Here is a 22292-nt window from a genome sequence, read left to right on the forward strand (position 1 = left end):
TCGTGATGGTTGATTTTCATTTAGTTGTGAAGTTTGATTCAACAATATGGAATGTAATGGCCCTCGCAACTCTCAATAACTGCAACAAAAAGGTGTTTTCAAGTTAATTAAAATTTAAAATTTATTTATTTAATTAGTTGTTCCAAGAAAATTTGTATATATTGCATGTTTTTTTTTTTTGCATGCGTTGTGTTTATATGAATGATTTGTGTGACTGGATATAATTTTTTTTTTAAAATGAATATAATTTTTCATGTTTAAATCAGATTGACTTCATTAGATAATATGGCATATAAAAATTGCTGATTATTTGCTCATTGGGCAACGGTGAAGAAATCCCGATCCCAGGTGCGTTTGGGATCAATTTTTATTCATTTTATTTTATTTTATTTATATATTTAATTATTATAAACTTATATACTATTTTATGGTATTCAAAATATTTTTAAAAAAGTTTGAAATATGAAAATGCATTAAGCGAATATATGTTTAAATAGAAGTGAAAAATTGAACATACACAAAAATATTATGAAATAAGCCTTTAGTGTAAGATCTTTGGGAAATGTGTAATGCACCAATGCTACATAAATCTAAAATTGGTTATGTTATTTAAAAAACAATATTTGAGTATTGTAAGAAGTCAATCGCCTATCATGCATGTCTGTAGACATCATTTATCGTGTTTGTGGTGTTATGAATGTTTGCGAGGATATTGTTAATTTTAATCATTATTTTTATGATATAAAAAAAGGGTTATTAGTACATGTAACATACTTTTTACTTTATGACTATTTAAATATTTAAGACTTATATCTTAATATTTAATTACATGCATCTTTTAAAATTATCACTAAATTAAAATTTTTAAAATTAAAAATCACTTGACAGGCATATAATTTGACGTGGCTGACTATTAAAAGTTAAACAGCTAAGCTTAAAATTTGAATATTAAATTTATGAATATATCTATCTGTAACATAATGATTTTTCGTGTTATTTTTACTGTGAGTTCACTACTTTTTGATCTTTATATATATATATATATTTATATGTGCCGCTTATTTGGATCCGTTGGTTGACATCCTCATTGTAAGACTCTTTGGGTTGGGGTTTGAATCTCTCTAGGTTGGACAAAGATGTGATATTTAAATTGTTAAACATTAGAAGTGGCTGAAGCCCATATAAGCTTTTTTTTTTTTTTTTTAACTAAAATAAATCTAAGCATGTAATATAAATTTGAACGGAACCTATTAAGTTCTTTGAAATATATGGTAATCGGATAGAATCCGAAATTTTATTATTCTCATTTATCGGTCATCTTCTTCATCGACAAGCTCAATCATCGCGGCATCTCTAATGTTGAAACCGGGAAAAATGGCGTCGGAGGCCATCAAGCCTTTCTCCGCTGCCTCCTCTTACTTCTCGTTCCGTCACTCCTTTGTCACCTTCCGCCCGGCGATCCTCCGGCTGCCGCAGTGGCAGGGGGCCCCGGGGTTGGGCCTCACAAATCGCCTACAATAGCGGCCAAGCGAAGCCCTAAACGCCTCAAATACTCCTCCCAGCGCCTTTACAAGGTTGAATGCTTCTTTTCCTCTTTCTAAACACTTTAATGCCTCGATGATTTACGACTAAATCGCAGAAGGGGGAGGAGATGATCTATGTGGACATGGACCCGGTGGTGGAAGATACCTGGAAGCTGGAACCTGTGGTGAGGCTAATCAAAGACGGAGCGGTCGGTGTAATCCCCACGGATACTGTGTAACGCTTGTTCTACTCTTCAGTTATCTCAATCCTCTGAAATCATAAGTTTTTATCTTAGACAAACCTGCTTTGCAATGGCTTGAATGGTTTATAAATGAATTAAGGCGCCATTTCATATTTTCAGCTGAGTTTTCAGAGGAATTTCGATGAACAAGCCTATAATTTTTTTCGCTAGGTCTACATGCATGCCGCACAATTCTCATGTATTTATATCTAATTACTCGTTATCTGTTCACATTTTTAACATAGGATGGACATTTTCATGCATATGTTCCGATGTACTTATGATACTAAAGTGTTACGAGATGTAAATATATAAGAGTTGTCTGACATGTTTGCAAGAGAAATGCATAATGAGGAAGGGAATGTAGAATGTGTAGATAGCTTTCGCAATTCTTCTTCTCGTCAGTCTTCTCCATTGTCCTGATCAACCTTCTCTGAGAATAAGATGCAGTCATTGGGTATGAATGCACTATTGATGTTACCTTGAATTACATTTGTTAACATTGTGAAGTTTAAATCCTAAAATATTTGCAAGAACTTTCCAAAATAAAAATTCAAATTCATTCATTTATACATCCATAAAATAAGTGTTATATATTACAAGAATTTTCTTAGTTATAGAAATTGGGGAAATGGGACAAAGATGCAAATAAATACCACACTTATCATCATATCTATAACTATTGTCAAATTCAAATCTATAATCGAACTTATATCTTATCACTAAACATGTATCCAAACTCAATAACATAAAATCCTTAAACGACTCATGACAGAGAAAAAGACTAAAAATGTGGCTTTGAAATTTGCCTAGTCTATTTTTTAGATTTCAGTGTTTAATCTCAGATGAAATTTTTAGATAAGAGACTAACAAGATACTGCACTCTCATTTTATGAGGATTTTTTCATCTAGTTCAAGGTTCCCTATAATTAATTATTCATCCTGATAATAGGAGAGCACTTTCGATTAAAGCTAATCTTTAAAATGTCAAGTGTACTAACTCAACATATAAAACAATGATTAATTTTTTTAACCAATCAAATTTATCACCATTAGCTTAGAGTTGACAATGGGAAACATTATGAAACACCTATCAAGATTTTATGGTTCCATTATCCCTAGTTATCATGATCCTTGGTCCACTTTATCAGATGAGGTAGTCAAATTAACCTAACAGAAGAATCATTGTTAGCAATAATGAGTTTTGTACAAAAGAACCATGGAAACCTGAAGTAGATATTTGTCCAAGGAACATATTTAAGTTAACCTTAGTTAATAAAAAGCTTTTTTATATATCAAGTGTACTCTATATTTCGCACCTCAATAGATAAAGTCGTTGGGGAACTTGCAGGTTACTGTGGTGACTATAATTTAGTGGTGTCATTTGGAGGCAAATTATCATGTCAAATGGTTTTTTTGTAACAACTATTTCATAATAACATTTAACAATAAAATCATGTTGATAGAGAACACGTCATGTTTTCTCTGACGTGTGATATTTATGTATGATTATAGCGGTTCACTCAGTACAACATTAGTTATTTGTGAGCCTAAGTTAATTTTAAATTTCTCACCGTCTATGAATTGATGTAGTGGATGGGTGAATTTTTGCTCATATTTTTTGTGATTAATTTATTAAGCATTTTAAATTTATATTTTAAATTTGATAACTTTAATTTTTTTGTGAATGAACCGACTTAGTTGAGATTCTGTCAACAAGGTCATCATTGATAATTTGGATAATTTTATTTTGTTATTTTAGACATTGTCAAGATTGTTATTTTAGTTGTAGAGGATCTGTTAAAACTAAAAACAAACTCAATTTAGACTCAATTTTGTTAACTCCAATTCTTCTGAGATGAAATATTGAATTGGTCTATTTGGGAACCTGCACCATTTGAAGATATATATATATATATATATATATAAATTATTTTGTGCCAAGATAAATTAAGCTTGATTTTAAACTTAATTTCTGCCAATGTAATATTCTCATATGTTATCTTTTTTAGCTTTTAATGTATTTGTCGGAGCACGTATGAACAATTAGAATTAATTTTAAGCAAGTTCGCGCATCATCCTCATATTTTTTAATTACAAGTTCAACATACAATTCGGACACATGCTGATAGTTAAAGTTAAGTCAACAAAATCTGCTCAACATTTTTATACCTTATGATTAAAAGTTTAATATACACGTCGAAGCACGTGTGCATAATTTTTATTTTAAGCCCGAGTAGGCAAGCAACCGGCGGTGGTTGTCCAATGGCGTTCGATAAATCAGCGGTGACGGAGGGTTCACCGGCAAAATCAAGATTTGGCGCATTGGTGGTTCGACAGGTTGCAGTTGGTTGTCAGTTAGCTCTCCTAGTGGGAGAAGGGAGTGAGTGATAGGTTTGAGAGAGGGCAGGAGAGAAAATAAGGAGAGGGGGTGGCTACATTGACCCCTCGAGGCATTAAGACCCCCTTTGCTACCATAATTTCTTTTTTAAACTGAGGGGAGAGGTGGAGAGATACACCCCCATGAGTTGCATGCTCAAACGAGATGCGAGTAAAAAAGAGGGTGCGTGTTCCATTATTAATTATTTAACTTTTTTAAAGGCAACAAAAAAACATTTTTTCCAAAATATAACTTTACTTGAGCACATTCTCCCAACTCTCTTATAATGATATCCTTAGTTATGTATAATTGAAACACTTACAATCTAACCTTTGAAAAGGCTCTAAATCTAATATCATATTTCTAGAATATTTTGTTTGGCCTTGTGATTAGATTTTTAAAAAAATAGAGTGAATGGTTTGATCACTTGGGTTAGATAATCAAATAGTATTATTTAGACTTCATTATTTGCTTTACCGCTCAAGTTGCCATAAAGATTTAATGGAACTAAATTCTTGTGATTTCCCACGGAAGATCGGAGCTACCCAAAGATTTTGAGGTTAGAGTGGAAACCTCAATTCCAATAGAAACAACAAATTCACCATTGGCCACCAAAAAAAATTGAATGCTGAATAAGAAACACAAATCATGCTACTCTTACCTTTTAGAAGGTGAGGAAGTTTTCTACAACTTATTAATATTTGACCATAACCCCATTGAGTGTTTAGATGACCGTACACGTGGAATCTATTTGCAATAAGGACTACTTTAAGTGGCTTGCATCCATGAGAGCTGGATGTCACCTCCCAAAAGAGCCCTTAAGAGAGGTGGGCAGCCCAGGACTTAAATACTGCTTTTCGGCCCTACGCCTAGCCGATGTGAAACTATTTGTCCGTGACATTCTCCTCCACCCAATCACGTGACGCCCTCGTCACGGATCGGCCCCAGGGGCCCCCTGGACCATGGAGAGTCCACACACCTGGCAGACAGTAATCTGCTCTGATACCACTTGTCACCTCCCAAAAGAGCCCTTAAGAGAGGCGGGCATCCCAGGACTTAAATATTGTTTTTCGGCCCTACACCTAGCCGATGTGAAACTATTTGTCTGTGACATTCTTCTCCACCCAATCACGTGTCGTCCTCGTCACGGATCGGCTCCACCGAGGGTCCCACTGGACCATGGAGAGTCCACACACCTGACAGACAGTAATCTGCTCTGATATCACTTGTCATCTCCCAAAAGAGCCTTTAAGATAGGTGGGCAGCCAAGACTTAAATACTGTTTTTCGGTCATACACCTAATCGATGTGGGACTATTTTTCCGTAGCTCTTGTTAAAGATGCTTCAAAATACTGTGCATTTCATACAAATCATGGGTATGACATAAATAGAATAATTAATTGAGATTATAAAGTTGGAGAAATTTATGGTAGCGGTCCCAAGAAGGAGATAGGGATTAATGCTTGCAAAGAGTAGATGAATAAGCCTATCCCAACTTTGGCAATGTGCATAGCTCGAATGGTGCTAGCTACATTGTGAGGAGCAGGTGCAGTATCAGAAAACTAGTGTAAAAAAATTTTGGTCAAGAGGGGTGAGCTCAACAAGCGCGTTTGGAACCATGCACTGAATTCATGAAGGTCGCCTTCTATGTGTTGGATGAACTGATGAATGTAAATTTATAAAGTTATGTTGTAGTATTCATAGCATTGATTGATAATTACCAGGTGACAATATTTTAATTGATACAAGAAGCATTTTAAACATGATTGTCAATAGTATTTTTCAGAAGATGAACCTAGATTTCTCTTGCATCCTATCTACTATTGGTACATTCTTTAGATTCTTCGGGGGAGGGAGAGTGAAGTAATTGCTCTGGAAAACTTCTTTTGTTAATGACTTGGGCTTATGTAGAGCCTTACAACATTTACAAATGCATTCCTGGACTTCTTCTATTTACAAATAGGACTCTACATTAGATACAAATATCAACACTTTCCCTCAAGAAGGGCAAAAGATATCTACTAAACCCATCTTGTTACATAACCTGGACATATCTAATGAGCTGAGTCTTGTGGTGAGGTAGTCAACCACTTGCTCTTTAGTTGCTACACAACTTAGTTCCAGCGGTTTGTTATTCAGTTTTTTCTTGGTGAAGAATCGATCAATCTCCACATTAGAGTTGTCAATTTGGGTCAGCGGATCGAGTTTGAGTCCGACCCAAAAATTATCCAACCCGAACCAAATAATAAATGGGTCAAAAACTATGATATGAAATTGACCCGAACTTTCGTGCTTATTTGGGTCAAGTTTGGGTTTCGATTTTAACTCGAACCCCACCCGAATAATAAACGGGTCGAATTTTTTGACTCGAACATGAATTGAAAAATATTCAGGTCAACCTTAACCCGGGTTTTCCGAGTTGAGTACGAGTCGTCGTGTCAGGTCAATTTTTGACATCCTTACTCCACATGATCGGTTCTATCATGTTGCATCATGGGGTTGGTGATGCTGATCACAGACTTTTTTGTCATACCGCAATTTCATTTGAGCTCCTTGGTCCACCTTGGGCTCTACCAACAAGGCTCCCAACCACATAATCTCGACAACTCCTAAGGTCGTGACCCTATTATTTCCTCCGCTGTTGACCTCTCTACTACTGACTGTTTCTTGCTCTTCAAATGGACTAAGTTGCCCTTGCCCCCTACGAACATGCAATATCCAGATGTGAATCTTTTGTTACCTTCACAACTCGCCCAATCATAATCACAATAGCTCTCAATGCTTACATGTTTATTCTTCCTGAAGATAAACCTCTGCTCTGATGCATTATTCAAGCACCTTAGAATCTGATACACGACATCCATGTGACTACCCTTTCATGGATCACACATGTAGTGACTCACCACGCTTACTGTAAATGATATGTTGAGACGAGTGTGACTCAGATAAAAGAGAAAACCTACCAATCTCTGGTACCTCTCGCGATCAACAGTCTCTTCCGCCTCTGCACCCAACTTTCTCTTATGATTAAGTGATGAAACTGCAGACTTGCATCCCAACATGTCTATTTCTTTGAGCAAGTCTAGCATATACTTCCTTTGAGATAGAATAATCCTTTTTGCTCTACTAGCCACCTTAATCCTAAGGAAGTATCAAAGTTTTCCCAGGTCCATCTCAAATTCTTTGCCTAATCTTGCCTTCAGCTACACATTTTCTTTCTCATCATCACCAATGACTGTCATATCATCCACATATATGACAAGCATAGTAACGAGACACCATTTTGTCGAAAGAACACTGTAGTCAATATTGATCTGCTGATATTTCATGCTTACCGTTGCTCTCTTGAGTCTGCAAACAAAACTCGAGGAAACTGTTTCAACCCGCTTAGTGGCTTCCTCAGTCTACATACTTTGCCACTGATTGGTTTGTGCCGAAACCCGTGGGTATTTCCATGTACATTTTCTCTAGCAGATCCCCATGAAACACATTCTTCACATTCAGTTGATGTAACCTCCATCCACTAATTACAACCAGAGAGATGAGTGTTTTGATTGTGCTTGACCTCGCCACTGGTGTAAATGTCTAGTCTTAGTCGATATCATACGTCTGGCTATACCCTCTCTTCACCAACCGTGCTTTGTAGCAATTAATTTTTTCTTTTGAGGCCTACTTCACTGTGAAGATCCAGACTGACTTTTTTTTCTGTTGGTAGCAACGCTAGGTCCCACATTTTGTTCTTATCGAGAGCACCAAGTTCCTCCATCATGACAAACTTCTACTTTGGATCCTCTTTAACTACATGTCAACACTTGGGTATAGAGATAGTGTCCAAAGGTACACTGAATGCTCCATATGCATGTGATAATTAGAGCATGAGACAAACCGAGTAATGTCATGCTAGAAATTGAAAAGATCAGGATAATAACGATCAGGAGAATGGCCTGTATTGCTGCGAGAGATCATTCTTAATATCATGGGAGTGAGAGTTGCAAGAAAAGGAATCATGTCATCTTTAAAATTTGATTATGATGTGGATGGTGTAGGTGTCTCAGGAGTCAAGGTAGACCGAGACAAGGGACTTAATGAGACGAGTGACACTGTTTTCTTATTCCGCCTTCTCCTTGTATATACTCTCATCTCTCGTTGAGCTTAAATACCACCACCTTCAGGCTCATTTTCCTCATTTTCTTGCTCTTCCTCAGCTGATTCTTCTCACACGATGGGACATGACGTTGTTTCTACATATACCAATCTCTCACCATCACCACTCTCCCCCTATCATCTCATACCTCAATTATTTAGTGGGTCACCAAAGGGTGATATATTAGACCATCACTACTCTTCAAGGAGTAATATAATTCAAATTCTCTAAAGGTCACATCGATATTCACAAATAGTATTCTCTCTATTGGGCTCCAACGAACACCCTCTCTTTAGGCAACAAAATAACCTACAAAAATACACTTCACAACTATGATCCAGCTTCTCTATTGATGGTCTATGATCCTTTATAAAGCATACATAACCAAATACCTTCATGGGAGGATCCCGCCATTATCTCTTTTCAATAATTTACAAAGAGATTGTCAGTCCAGTACTTGAGGATATTTGTTGATCAATTAAGCGACTGTCAAAATTATTTGCCCCCACAATTGCTTTGGGATATTCATCAAGTTCATCATGCTTCTGATTACTTCTAGAAGATGTTTATTTTTCCCTTGTGCTACTCTGTTTTGTGCTGGTGTGCATGGTTGTGCATGGACATGTGGTTTTATCTTGTATCACTTGAGCTGATAAGTCTCTTCAAACGCCTTGTTGGTATACTCCATCCTATTATCATACATCAATAAACTTACTAGTGCATCATATTGAGTCTAAATCGCCATGTGAAAGTCTTTAAAACAGGTAAACACATCATTTTTGTTTCTCATCATGTATAATTAAGTAATATAAGAAAAACATTCAATGAAGTCACAAAATTTTTACATTCATTCATTGAAGTTGTATGACAATGCTCCATACATTGAATGCACCAAATCAAGAATATAAGAACCTATATTACCAGAACTAATGTAGGAGCTTTTGATATGTTTACCAAACTCATAAGCATCACACATATGTTTTTATCTTTTTGCCTTCTCATACAAAGATGAATACAAACGACTCAATAAACTAAATAAAGAGTATTCTATGCGCCTGTGATGTAGTAGCAACACATCCTCCCAGATTCTCTTACTCAAGCATTCTCTACCATGGATGTCAATGTTGAGTCCATTCTCTCTCTATTCAAGAACCAGAGTTCACGATGCCGCATGTTAGCCCCAAGTCTTGGACTAGTCCCTTTCTCTCGAAAGATCACCCTAGTAATATCAAATGAAACAACATATTTTAGTTGAAGTATAATGACACTTACAGATAAAAGATTCACTAGAAAGGAAGGAACATACAAAACATTTGACAAAATTATATAATCGGCACACCTTATTGTACTCTTACAAACCATCGGCTGTGCTGTATCATCGGAGGTCTAAATGCTCTCTTAAACTGTTAGATGAGTATAAGAAGAGAACCCACTAGTGTTACCTGTCACATGTCGATATGTACCATAATTACTATATATTTCGGTGATTTTATGTTATATATCGAGACAAGTGTATATGTATTACTAGTATCTTTGGCTGAGTAAGCATGAGTAGCGGTATTTCCCTTGGATGACGATAACGTGGATGCATCCTCAGTCACGTCGTCTGTCGCTCTCCGTTTCATTTTCAATATCTCCAGAAACTCGTGATCCTTATCGGTAATTAATTGACGTGTGTATGCAATATGGGTACTTTTCATCTTAATTCTACCATTTTTATATGTTTATATTATGCTTTATAGAAGGTTTTGGTGTTGTGTTGCAGGATTCAGGGAAGGAGATCAAACGACTGCAAAATGGAGTTAAGTGGTATTTTGGAGCCTAAGCACCAGATACAAGTCAGTTTGAGCATCAAACAGAGAGTGGAAAGTAGGCTCCCGGAGGTTGGAAAGTAGGTATAAGACTACCATTTCCTAGGAGCTCGAAACAACCAGCAAACCAAGAGCTTACAAAGTAGGTGTCGTGATAGTGTCGCCTAGGCACTGCCCATGACCGCTCAATTCACCCCATATTTTCGTCAGAAAACAGAGAGCACAAAAAGCAGGCGCCGCGCCTACAGTGCCTAAGTGCCACACTGCCAGTGCCGAGGCACCGCGACTGGGTGCCTAGACGCCTTGAAGCCTAGACCAGAAACTGTGTTTAGTTCCTAGAAGCTAGTTTGCGAAAATTGACGGCTTCAATAGTTGAGACACCTCTTCATTAGGAGAAGTATATAGACGATGGACACGAAGGTTGGGGGGGGGGAGTTCCGGACTTTTTCTACATTTTTGAGGAATGAACCTTGAGGAAGATGACAATAGAAGATCTTCTAGAGTGGAGAACTGAGTTTGAGTGTTTAGTGAGACTCATGGTTGTTACCTTCAACACTTGAGGTTGGAGGAAAGGAGAAAAGTATTTTGGAGTTCGTTGTGTGGTTTGATTTCAAATTTTATGTTGGAAACTTCTATACTTGATATATTCTTTCAATTCAAATGTTGATGTTGATGTGCAAAAGAATGAGTAGCGAGTAGTTCCCTAATTCTCTCTTGGATTGGGGATGTTGGTGTGATGTGTGTGAAATTACTTTGAGATTTGCCTTAATTTATTTGGTTATGAATTATCCTTTTGATTTTCATTTACATTGCATACTGGTCATGTGATTTGTTAACATATGTGTGAATTATGAATTTCGGAAGAAATCTTAGTAGAACAACTAGGATAATCACATTAATTATGGGTAATCAGAATATATCCTCTAGGTTAGTGCAAACTTCAAGGGAGAAATTAATTAATGGGGCTCGAAACTGGATTTAGGAAACTAAACTAGATTTCTAGCCAAGCGTCCTTAGGCTACTGAGAGGGGTTAAGGAAGGGGTTTGCTCTCATTTATCACCTTCTTTTATTCATCATTTCACTCTCTAATTCCTACAAAACCAATCCAGGAGGGAACTTCTTAAGCACTTGAAAAACTTTTAACCATCTACTGTCATTAGAATAGGATTTTTTAAACTTGTTATTTTCAGATTAGACATTTTATGATAGTCATCAAAACTTTAAAATTTCAAGCTAGGACCATTAGTAATAAACTAGGACTTTTGTAAATTTGGATTGATCTCATTCCCTGCGTGATCGACACACAAAACTCAATTTCTTATATTACTGATACGCTACATATTCTTGTGTGAGTCGTTTGTGCTTCACCGCATTAGGAGCGTGTCAAGACCACCCGTCTCTTCCTCGTCCTCCACTACCATCAAATTTATCTGGTTACCCTCTCTTCCATCTCGTTGGCCTTTATGAATACAACCACAGCCTCTGGACTATCCACGTCACTTGTCTCTCTCTCTCATTGGGTGGCTTTGGACAAGCCTTGCTTAGATGTCCTACTTCTCAATAGTTGTAGCACCTTCGGGTCTCTCCCTTTGCAACTGTCATAACCGAGCTCGAAGCAACCAAAACATGTCGTGTACCTAAAAGTTCACTCGATTCAGAGTGTGGCCTCATACGACTCTCCTTCTGTATCACAGCGATGACCTCACCCTGTGAAATGATCGATGTCTAGGATAGGAGGATTGATCTTCTCTGATCAAAGCTCAGGTTCGGATGAGTTAGAAACTACATAGTCATTATCTGTGCAATGATATCTTTCTTCTTACTCCCCATATCACCACAACTCAGCATAGATGAGAAGTGATCAAGATCTCATCTCAGTCCCAACTTAAGTTCTCTTCAGTTTTGCCCAGATGTCCTTCACCTTTCAAATGCCAACCATTGATGAGACAATCGATGGAACTGATTTGAGAAGCCATGTGTAAAGTAAGCCATGTGTGGTCCTCCACTCATCTCCCTCAACACTGTCTTCCTCTAGCTTAGGCTCGACTCCCATCAGATATCCCTCTAATCTCTTCTCTACTAGAGCAACCTCGATTCTACTCATCCAACTTAGATACGTGGACGGCTCATCAAGCTTCAAATCCACAAGTGGGAGACCTAGCTCCACCTGCGTCAGAGCGCGTGCTAAGATAGAGGCTCCCGTTGAAACGTTAGCTTCCTGTATGAGCCTGAACAAAAACTTCAGAAGTTCAAGATCTATCTTTCCCAGAAGCTCCAAACCATTACCTCTTGCATTATATCCATCTCTTGTCATCCTCAATCACAAGGTTAGATCACACAGATCACACATGAATTTGATCATGCGTTTGTACGCAATTATCCCAGCTTTGTCTTCCCTGTTAGTTTTGATTGCTACTGCATCCTTCGGATTCATGCTACAATCCCATCGTTGCCTTCAAAGTTAGCTCATCGCAATTCCATGGTTGCCTTCCTGCCTAGCTCTAATTGCAACTGGATCACTAGAGTCGCGCCGCATTTCCGTCATTGTCTTCCCAGTTAGTTCTAATCGCTACTGCTTCGTCAAGACGATGCGTAAGGAAGAGAAAGTGAGAGTTCCGGGTCTCTATACGTTGATCCCAACTCGCATAGAGCGCCAGCTTGGTTTAGCTCTGATATCATAAAGAAATAATTGCTCTTGAAAACTTACCCATTTAATTAATAACTTAGGCTTGTATAGAGCCTTACAACATTTACAAATAAATTTCTAGATTACTTCTATTTATAAATAGGACCTTACATTAGATTATAAATCTCAATAGAGATAGATTGAAGGAATGGTTGCTTTGCCCTTTACTTAGAGAGAAGGCGAGCGTCAGTGTACTGACATAGTGATGTTGGCTGATTTATGCTTCTTTTAGCGCCAAAACGCTTCTACATGTGATACCCATACTTTGTCTGGAACATCTTTTCCTTCCAACTGGCACCACGACGTTGTCTTTTCTGTTTCTGTGCTTATTTTCTGTTCTTATTGGCACCGCCAACGCTTTATAAAATAGCATAAATGGGCTTTAGTGACTTTTCTAAATTTCTTTATTTCTTCTCCTTTAAAAAATTGTTGTAATAAATAAAAAGTTAATGACAATTCTATATCAAATTTTATTATTTTCACTTAAAATTTGTATTAAATTTTTAGCTATTTTGTCCACTCATCTCATTGAACAGTGACAACTTAACTAGGGGTTCGTTTAAAACCTTATGAGTTGCTCATATAGGAGATAAAAGTCATCAGGAAATTGATGCCAAAAGAAAATCTGTAGCAGGTTAGGATGTTAATTGAAGCATTATATGCTATCGAATTCAGACAACAAGCACAATAACATAGGCAAGACGAAGAGTATAAATCCATATATATCAAGAAAAGGCAAAACAACTGCTCTAGGTACAAGAAGAAGCAAACTCAACAACCTTACCTAAGCATAGTTGGACTCCTTGAGGCATCAATAAAGAAAGGTTGGACAAAGCCAAACAAAAGTATAATACATGTAAGACATACTCTCTGCTAATCACGGTCAAGAGGGAAGCTATCATATGTGATAGTGCCGTTGTCATGTGCTAGCAACACATGAAGATGAAAGCGAGGTGCAAATCCGCTCATGGAAGCAATGCACAAATGAAGGGTTGATATTGATTTCTCAAGATGACTCCTAATAGCTGAGCTGGGGAATGATGTTGATGGAGAAGAAACCACTTTTAAAAATTACACTGATTATAGATGTTACATGCTACAATGAAAATGATATATGGGGCATACAATACTTTGTTTGTGTGTGTGATACTATTAAAAATACAAAGGGATATTGCAATCTCATTTAGCTCCAATACATTAGTTGTATTTTAATATCAGATGATTTATTTGTTACTATTATTTGTCAGGTATGCTATTGTTTGTGATTTGCGAAGTTACTCCTCGATTGAACGTCTTAGAAGGTCTTTCTTCTTTTACGGATTCTTTGAATCCTACCGTTTTCTCATTCAATCTAAATTTTTCTCTAATTCTCGCCCTTAAATATCTTCCAAGTTTTGCTCATTGATTTTTCTCGCCTGCAGAATTAAGGGTGTGGGGAACTCAAAGGCAAGTACTATTAAATTTCTGTGCATATTGGTTATTTTTACTTACAAATTGAAACTACAGAGTATTGAAAGGTGGTTATATTGAACCATATTTACGTGTTTTTGTGTGATTTTTCATATATTTTACCAGCCCCTTAGTATCCTGTGTCGTTCTTTACAAGACATCGACACATATACGACAGGCTTCCCTCGGGGTAATGCCTATGGACAGACTAATATCTTCAGAGCTGTCAAACATTGTCTGCCTGGGCCCGTAAGCATAATTTTTTGGAAGATTTCTATACACATCACTTCATTCTTATGTATTTACATATATAACAACTAAACTCTAATTTTTACATATATGTCATCTTACCTTTGCATAAAAAGGTATTTTGCTTTTCAGAAGTTAAAATAGTGATATTTTATGTGACTGAAATGATTTAGGTGGTGTAAATGTAAAAAATAAAATTTTAGGTGTTCATTATGTAAATGCTTAAGAATTGTGTGTTATGTATGTAAAAGCCCCATAATTATTTTCCATTATATTGATTATGACTAGAAATTTTCTCTAAAATGCCTCATCCTTTAACAGTATACCTTTATACTACCTGCTAGTAAAGAATTACCAAAACAATGCATTAGGAGTGGCTCTACTGCTAAATATTCAACAAGAAAGCATGTCGGTGTTCGGATACCCGATGACAACATTTGCCAGACCATATTAAATAAACTTGATGCTCCTTTGATAAGCACAAGGTTTGCGAAATTTCACCAAGCCATGAATTAGTATTGCTATGGAAAATAATTTCTTTAGCTGTGTGAATTTTTATTTGAAGGGATCTTTCTATAGCTGTTATTTCTTTTTTACTTTATTTTATACTAAACCCATTACATACATACCGCCTAATTCCTATGTTTATATATCTAACACCAAAATTTTGTTTGTTACATTTATACCACTCAAATCTTTCATATCACATAAAAAATACCATCATTTTAACCTTAAAAAGTGATATACACATTTTCATGCATTGGTAAGATGGTATGTCCATAAAAATTGAATTTTAGGTGTTAGATATGTAAATACATAGGAATTGAGTGGTATGTATGTAAATCTTCCTTTTATACTAATAATGATCACTGGTATGTGTGATGCCTTAGCGTCAAGTGTCCGGCAGAAAACCAGTGGATGATTAACCCTGTAATGATAGCTGATATTTACGAGCCGGAGGTATGAAGGATCCCATTTTCGATTAGTTATTTTCTTTAATCGTATCTGTTCCAACTTGTAAATTTTTGTAGTTGTTGTTGTTACTGTAACGCTTTGGATTAGTGTGACACAAAGAACAATGGATCTATTGCCAGGAATTTATATTTTCATCCTTATAGATCATTGTGGATAGTGTGCTCAACTCGTAGCTATGTTATTTAGCATCATTTGATGGGCTTTTTTTTTTTTTTTGAAGATTTACATACGTACCACTCAATTTCTTATGTATTTACATGTGTAACATCTAAACTTCAATTTTTACATACATGCACATTACCTATGCATGAAAATGTGCATTTCACTTTTTAGAAGTTAAAATGGGGTTATTTTTTATGTTATTCGAAAGGTTTGGGCGGTTTAAATGTAAACCGCAAAGTTTATGTGTTAGATATGTAAACAAATAGAAATTGAATGGTTTTTATGTAAATGCCCCTTTTTTATTTACTTAAATCTCATATTTTTGCTTTAATTCCGTTTTATGGATCGTCATTTGAACTATTTACATTTTTCTTAATCTGGATATGCTTTAATCCATTTTATTGAACCTATCAGGGTCTGGATTTTCTTGTTGATGGTGGAGTCCGAGTGGCAGATCCTTCCACGGTTGTTGATATGACAAGAATTCCTCCGACAATTATTCGGCTAGGAAAGGTGAGGCCATTTATCTCTATTTCAAACTTTTAGGCGGTATTTGGTAGCATAATTTAAATATGATTTAGCCATGAATTTAGAATAAATCGACCCAGATATTAACGAAAATAAATAAATAAAACCGGTTCGTTAAATCAAATTTTTTTGCATTCCATTTTTTCTTCTGGCATTTCATCTCTTTTACGACGTAAATCCGAATTTAGTCCGATTGTCGTGGATTAAAAATTTCTTCCAACGTCGCTCGCATGTTCATCTCCGTTGCACAAAGTATTTGATTTAATGGATTTGATAAATCCCATTTAACGTAAATTAGGGTTTTGCTAAACACCGTCTTAGCCTGGGAGGATTGGAATTAAATTGCTAATCTAGATACTTATAGACTAATAACTCCCACTCATTTTTCCTTCACTCTTCTTCGATAAGAACCTTGTAAATTTTCCGTAATTCCAATCTTTTAGAATTTTTGTAATTTTCCGGCAGAGAGAGCAGTTGTGGTACAAGATCAAAGTTTTTGACGAGTTTTAAACAGCTTATGTTTAAGGGCATTTCTTTCCAAGTTTATCATCATTCATTAATTTTATGAAAAATTTACATACATACCACTCAATTCCTATGTATTTTTACATACATGCCACCTTACCCATGCTGCTATGTTGCTATGCATGAAAAGGTGAACTTCACTTTTTGCAAGTTAAAATGGTGGTATTTTTTATGTGATATGGACGATTTGGGTGGTATAAATATAAAAGTTAAGGTGTTACATATGTAAATACATAAGAATTGTGCGCTGGCATGTAAATTTCCCTTGATTTTATGGTAATATTTCTACTTTGATTTCTGCATGAGCTCTTTCTTGAATCATGGAAAACTAGAACATACTAAGATAATAATGCGATGTTGAACAAGTTATAAATCTGAATTTTATGGAAGATTCGTGTTCTCATCTCGTGGAGATTTCTTTTGCAGGGCCCAAAGTTGGATTGGATGGAAGTTCAAGGTGAGGATGCTTCAGCACAGGAAGCTCTCCTTCCAATACCAGTTTGAGGTAGTATGTCTACTCGTGCCATATATCTCTTTTTGCGTGCTGCTGGAGTGGAAATTGAAGTTAAAACCAGTCCCATTCTTTTAAATTGATCGTAGTGTTCACAATCATGTAATGCATCATTTACTTTAAAGGGCAGTTACGTGCATATCACACAATTCTTATGTATTTACATACCGCCTAAGCCGCAGCCACCTACTGCCAGCCTCCTCCCTGTAGTCCCCCATGACTCCTACGCCCTGCAGCATCGCATCAACCTGCAGGCCGACACCTTCCAAGATTGCCGCAGCTCTTGTCCTTTCTTCTGAGCCTGCTGCTCTTCTCTACACGGTCATTTGTGTTGTGTTATTTTCTTTCTTTTTTGGTTGAGTTTTCGTTGACACCTATCGTTTGCATGTTTGTGCTCTTTTATGTTTGACGAATCGTCATTGTAATTTTTGAGTTCAGTGATAAAAGTTTTTATTCGGTCGTGATTTGGGTTAATTCCGGTATCACAGCTCGAATAGTTGATCGGTGGTTATGTTGATTTCCTCCTCCAGCCATTGATGCTTTATTCAGTGAGCTTCCATGATAATTTGATAGACAACCAAGCTCGAGTTAGGAAGGATTCGAGCTTAGCTCAACTCATTTACACCCTTACTTAAAATCATTGAACATTAGGGAAAGGTGTTAATGTTGTGCATGCAAGGGATGTCAGATAGTTGCAATTGTCGTTTGGCACATCGGAAATGCTTATAGCATCAAAATGTTCATGCCAGAAAGACTTAATATCCTCTATTCCCCTTCAAAGGTTCAAGATACTTGAAAGTGTTTCAAAAATGAAGAATACCACGAAATACAAGACTTGATTAAAGAAAATATTAGAAGATAATGAGAGTGTTATGTGAAAACAATACAAAAGTGTATAAATTCACACAACAACAATCAAACACAAAATATTTACGTAGTTCGGCGTTAACTTGATTCATTTACATCCACGGGAAGAGAGATTTCACTAACATCGGACGAGAGAAAGAAAATGTTAGGGGTTATAATCCACACTTCTCACCATTCACCCATAAGTCTCTTATAAACCCTGAGTATTTTTTTTTATAGAGAATGATTAGGACATGCAAATAAATAAAGCCAAAAGACTAAATTACTTCTGATTGAAAAAAAATCATAAATACAACAATCTCCACCTCATCTCTTACTTTCAAATAAGTGGATTATTTTGATAAATATTTTAATAAAGTTTCTAAAAATATGATCGATCTTAGTGATCTTAATATCGTTAATAATAATAAAATGCTTCATTTTTACCAAGGGTGGAAAGTCTGTAAGACCTGATGATAACCCAATCGAAGTGTAGAAATATATAGGAGGTTTGAGAGTTTCTTAACTTACTAAACTTCTTAATATTATTTTAAAAACTAAAAAGATGCATAAGGAGTGGAGGAAGAGTATTCTGGTCCCCATTTTTTTTTATAAATGGGATTTACAAGAGTATGCAAAATATGCAAATTATGGAGGAATTAAGTTGATGTGTCATGTTTTAAATTTATGAGAGAGGGTAATTGAAAATAGGGTAAAACGAGTTACAAAGATTTCTCATAATCAATTTGGATTTGTGTCAGGCAAGTCTACTATGAAAGCTATACATTTATTGAGAGGTTTGATGGAGAAGTTTAGAGAGAATAAGGATTTGCATATGCTTTTTTATTGATTTAGAAAAAGCTTACGGTGAAGTTCCAAGAGATATCCTTTGGAGAGTTCTTGAGAAGCATGGTGTTGATATGACTTATATTCAAGTCATTAAAGACATGTATACTAGAGTCGTTACTTGTGTTCGAACAAAAGGAGGATTGACCAAATATTTTTCTATTTCAGTTGGATTACATCAGGGATCGGCTTTAAGCCCTTATCCTTTTGCTTTAATTATGAATGCTCTTACTAGACATTTATAGGAGCTTTTCACTGAGATATCCTTCCCGTGGATAAGACTAGAGAGAGCTCAGGAAAAACTTGAATTATGGATGTCTGCATTGGAGTCCAAAGGCTTTCATTTGAGTAGAACTAAAATTGAATACATGGAATATAATTTTAGTAGTAGTAGCTCTAATGACAGTTGTAACTATCGGTGATCAAATTATTAAAAGGTGTGAACATTTTAGATATCTCATATATATTGTTCAAAGTGATGGCGATTATTAGTAGAATTCAAGTTGGTTGTTTGAAGTGGAGGAATGCGCCTATTGTGTGATAGAAAAGTACCAATTAGACTGAAAGGAAAATTTAATAAGATTGTGCTGAGATTTGCAATGTTCTATGGCGTTGATGTTGCCCTTTAAAAGAGAAGCATAAAACTAAGTTATGTGTTGCCGAGATGAGAATGATTAGGTGGATGAGTGGCTTTACACTTAGAGACAAAATGCATAATGAATATATCTAATGAATATATGAATATATCCGTGATAGGGATGGTGTAGTTGCAGTGGTAGACAAAATTAGAGAGAATCATCTTTGGATGGTTTGGTCATATTAAACGTCAACCATCTGATGATCCGATTAGGACTGTAGATGTTTTAGATTCGACTTATGTTAAGAAATGCAGAGGTAGACCTAGAAAGACTTGGGGCATATTGTATAAAAAATAATCTTAATTTATTAGAATTAAATGAAAATATGACACTCAATAGGTTGCAATGGAGAAAAAAAATTCATGTAGCCGACCCCGCTTAGTGTGATAAATGTTTGTTGTTGTTGTTGTTATTTTAAAATGTACGTTTGTCTTATGTATTTTTTTGTATCTTTTTTATTTGTTGCTTTTAAATGCAAATCAATTTCTTCAAAAATGTTCAATAAAATTTAGATGTTTTATGTTTTTTTAAAGGGTTTAGGGATATATTAAACGTGTCAAATTTCATTTCAAATAAAAAAAAAAATCCTAAATGGGCCCTTTAAATAAATGTATCTCTTGTTTTTTTTTTATTGCACTGCTATAATCAACTCAGTTATAATCAAATGTAAATCCCTATTGTCAACAATCTTCCCTCCTAAACAACTCAGTCGTGAGACCCAATCCTGCTTTGGATTATTTTTTATGTTTAGAATTATCATATGCAAATGTTAATGTTTTTAATAAGAATGCTATTGTTTTGTTGAGGTTGGAGATGTTTTCTTCCGGTGATTTTTATTTTCTTTGCAGGAGGCCTGAATTTGATGGACTTGGAATGCAAAATTATATATTTTTAGAGTTACACATCAAACCTCAGGTATCATAGCGTTCAAACTTTGGCAGGTACTCAAACTATGTCTATCTGTTACGTTGCCATGTACATAGGAAATAGTTAATCAAGGTAAGTTACTTTTTCAGTTGCGAATAATATGTTAATAATTTGCAAGAATTACATACATACCACATTACCAATGCACAAAAAAAGAAAAGCTGGCGTTATTTTTGATGTGATGTGGAAGGATTTGGGTGGTTTAAATGTAAAAAGTAAATTTCAGGTCTTTGATATGTAAATAGATACGGTGGTATGTATGTAAATGAAACATCTTGCACCTTTTTTTTTTCCATAATATCAAATACCTTTTGTTTTAAGGTTTGGTTGGGTAAATTCGTTATATATTCTTTGTAGAGATAAAATTTTCTAACTTTCGCAAATCATAATTGATTGATAAGTTGAGAATCCAATGATGTTAATAATGATGCTTTTAAGGTTATATGACGAACAAAATAAAAAATAAATATATATTCTCTTAAATTAATACTCACCTACTGTGAATGATTTTCTTATATTTTTTTTTCTTGTTATGGTCCACACGCTAACAATTATAAAATAGATCTGTTACAGGTCTATTAGAATAAGGATTAGGAGTAAGTCTGTGATTTTTTTATTAAATTATCATAATTTGTGCAGTTGATTTATTTTGGATGGTTGAGATTGAGTTATTTATTGTTGTTATTTAAATCAGCGTGATGTTTTATTGATCTAATCTTAGCCATTCAAAATGAATCAGATAGTTGAGATTAGGCGACTGCAACTGTACAGATAGTTGTGCTTAAAACAAGCTGCTGTGTTGTTGCATTCACTTGAATTGATTTGTGTATATATAGATTAAGTCAGGTGACATCATATATATATATATATATATAAAGAACATACGCACGACACAATTATTCTGCATTCACTTATTTAGCACTTAATTTTTTTGGAAGATTTGCATGCATATCACTCAACTCCTACGTATTTATATATCGGGTTGTCAAATTGGGTTCACGGGTTAGGTTTGAGTCTGATTTGAAAATAATCGACCTGAAACTATTTGACCCAAAACTACTTGCCCCCTCGAATATTAAATGGCTTAGAAAATCCAACCCTTCTTTAACCTACTAACTTGAAGTTGACCAGTTTGACTCGTTTGATGCTAAACATAACATCTATTCAGGTAAAATTTGGATTTGTTTTAAATCAATCTTGGGTTGATTTCAAGTTTTCAGGTCATTAGAATCAATTGTAGGTTAGCAATTTAATTTTGTGTCAAATTCAGGCTAGCAAGTCTACCCAAACTCGACCCAAAAAATCAAATAGGTTAAATTTCTAAATCAAACCCGACCTAAATAATTTTTGGGTCAACCCATCCAAATTTTTCGAGTCAGATTTGGGTCTAGTTGGTTTAGTTGGCATGCAGGGTCAATTTTTTCTACCCCTATTTATTTATCTAACGCCTAAATTTTAATATTTACATATATATGTAATCTAACTTATATATGAAAGATGTATTTAACTTTTTAAAAATTAGAATTTTGATAGTTTTTATGTGGTATGAATGGTTGGATGATATAAATGTATGCAAAAAATAAAGTTTAGGTATATGTGAATATATAGAAATTGGGCCTAGGTAAATGTGTCTAATTGTTAATATTTACTTATATAACGCACAAGTATGCAACATCTCCACCAATAACAACACTAATGTTTATTCTTTTACGTGATGCATCTTTTTCTGTCAATTATGTACATTATAGTGCTACTTCGGTAAATATCGAAATTTCAAGGGTTATATATGTAAATACATTAGACTGTGTGATAAGGTATGGATGTAAAGCTCTTTCAAATATTAAAATGC

General features: G+C 35.3%; 1 protein-coding gene across 1 annotated transcript; it reads left to right on the plus strand.

Annotated features, from left to right (window-relative positions):
• Positions 1-5: 5 nt before the first annotated feature.
• Positions 6-20378, plus strand: LOC110029212 (yrdC domain-containing protein, mitochondrial). The gene is made up of 11 exons (XM_020731393.1): positions 6-92; positions 1284-1574; positions 1640-1758; positions 14035-14088; positions 14209-14233; positions 14363-14485; positions 14807-14970; positions 15376-15445; positions 16037-16135; positions 17102-17180; positions 20368-20378. The coding sequence occupies exons 1-10, from the start codon at positions 6-8 to the stop codon at positions 17177-17179; spliced, it is 1110 nt and encodes a 369-aa protein (XP_020587052.1). The 3' UTR covers position 17180; positions 20368-20378.
• The last annotated feature ends 1914 nt before the right edge of the window (positions 20379-22292 follow it).

The sequence above is a fragment of the Phalaenopsis equestris genome, unplaced genomic scaffold (genome assembly GCF_001263595.1).
Source record: "Phalaenopsis equestris unplaced genomic scaffold, ASM126359v1 Scaffold000552, whole genome shotgun sequence".
Lineage (NCBI taxonomy): Eukaryota > Viridiplantae > Streptophyta > Magnoliopsida > Asparagales > Orchidaceae > Phalaenopsis > Phalaenopsis equestris.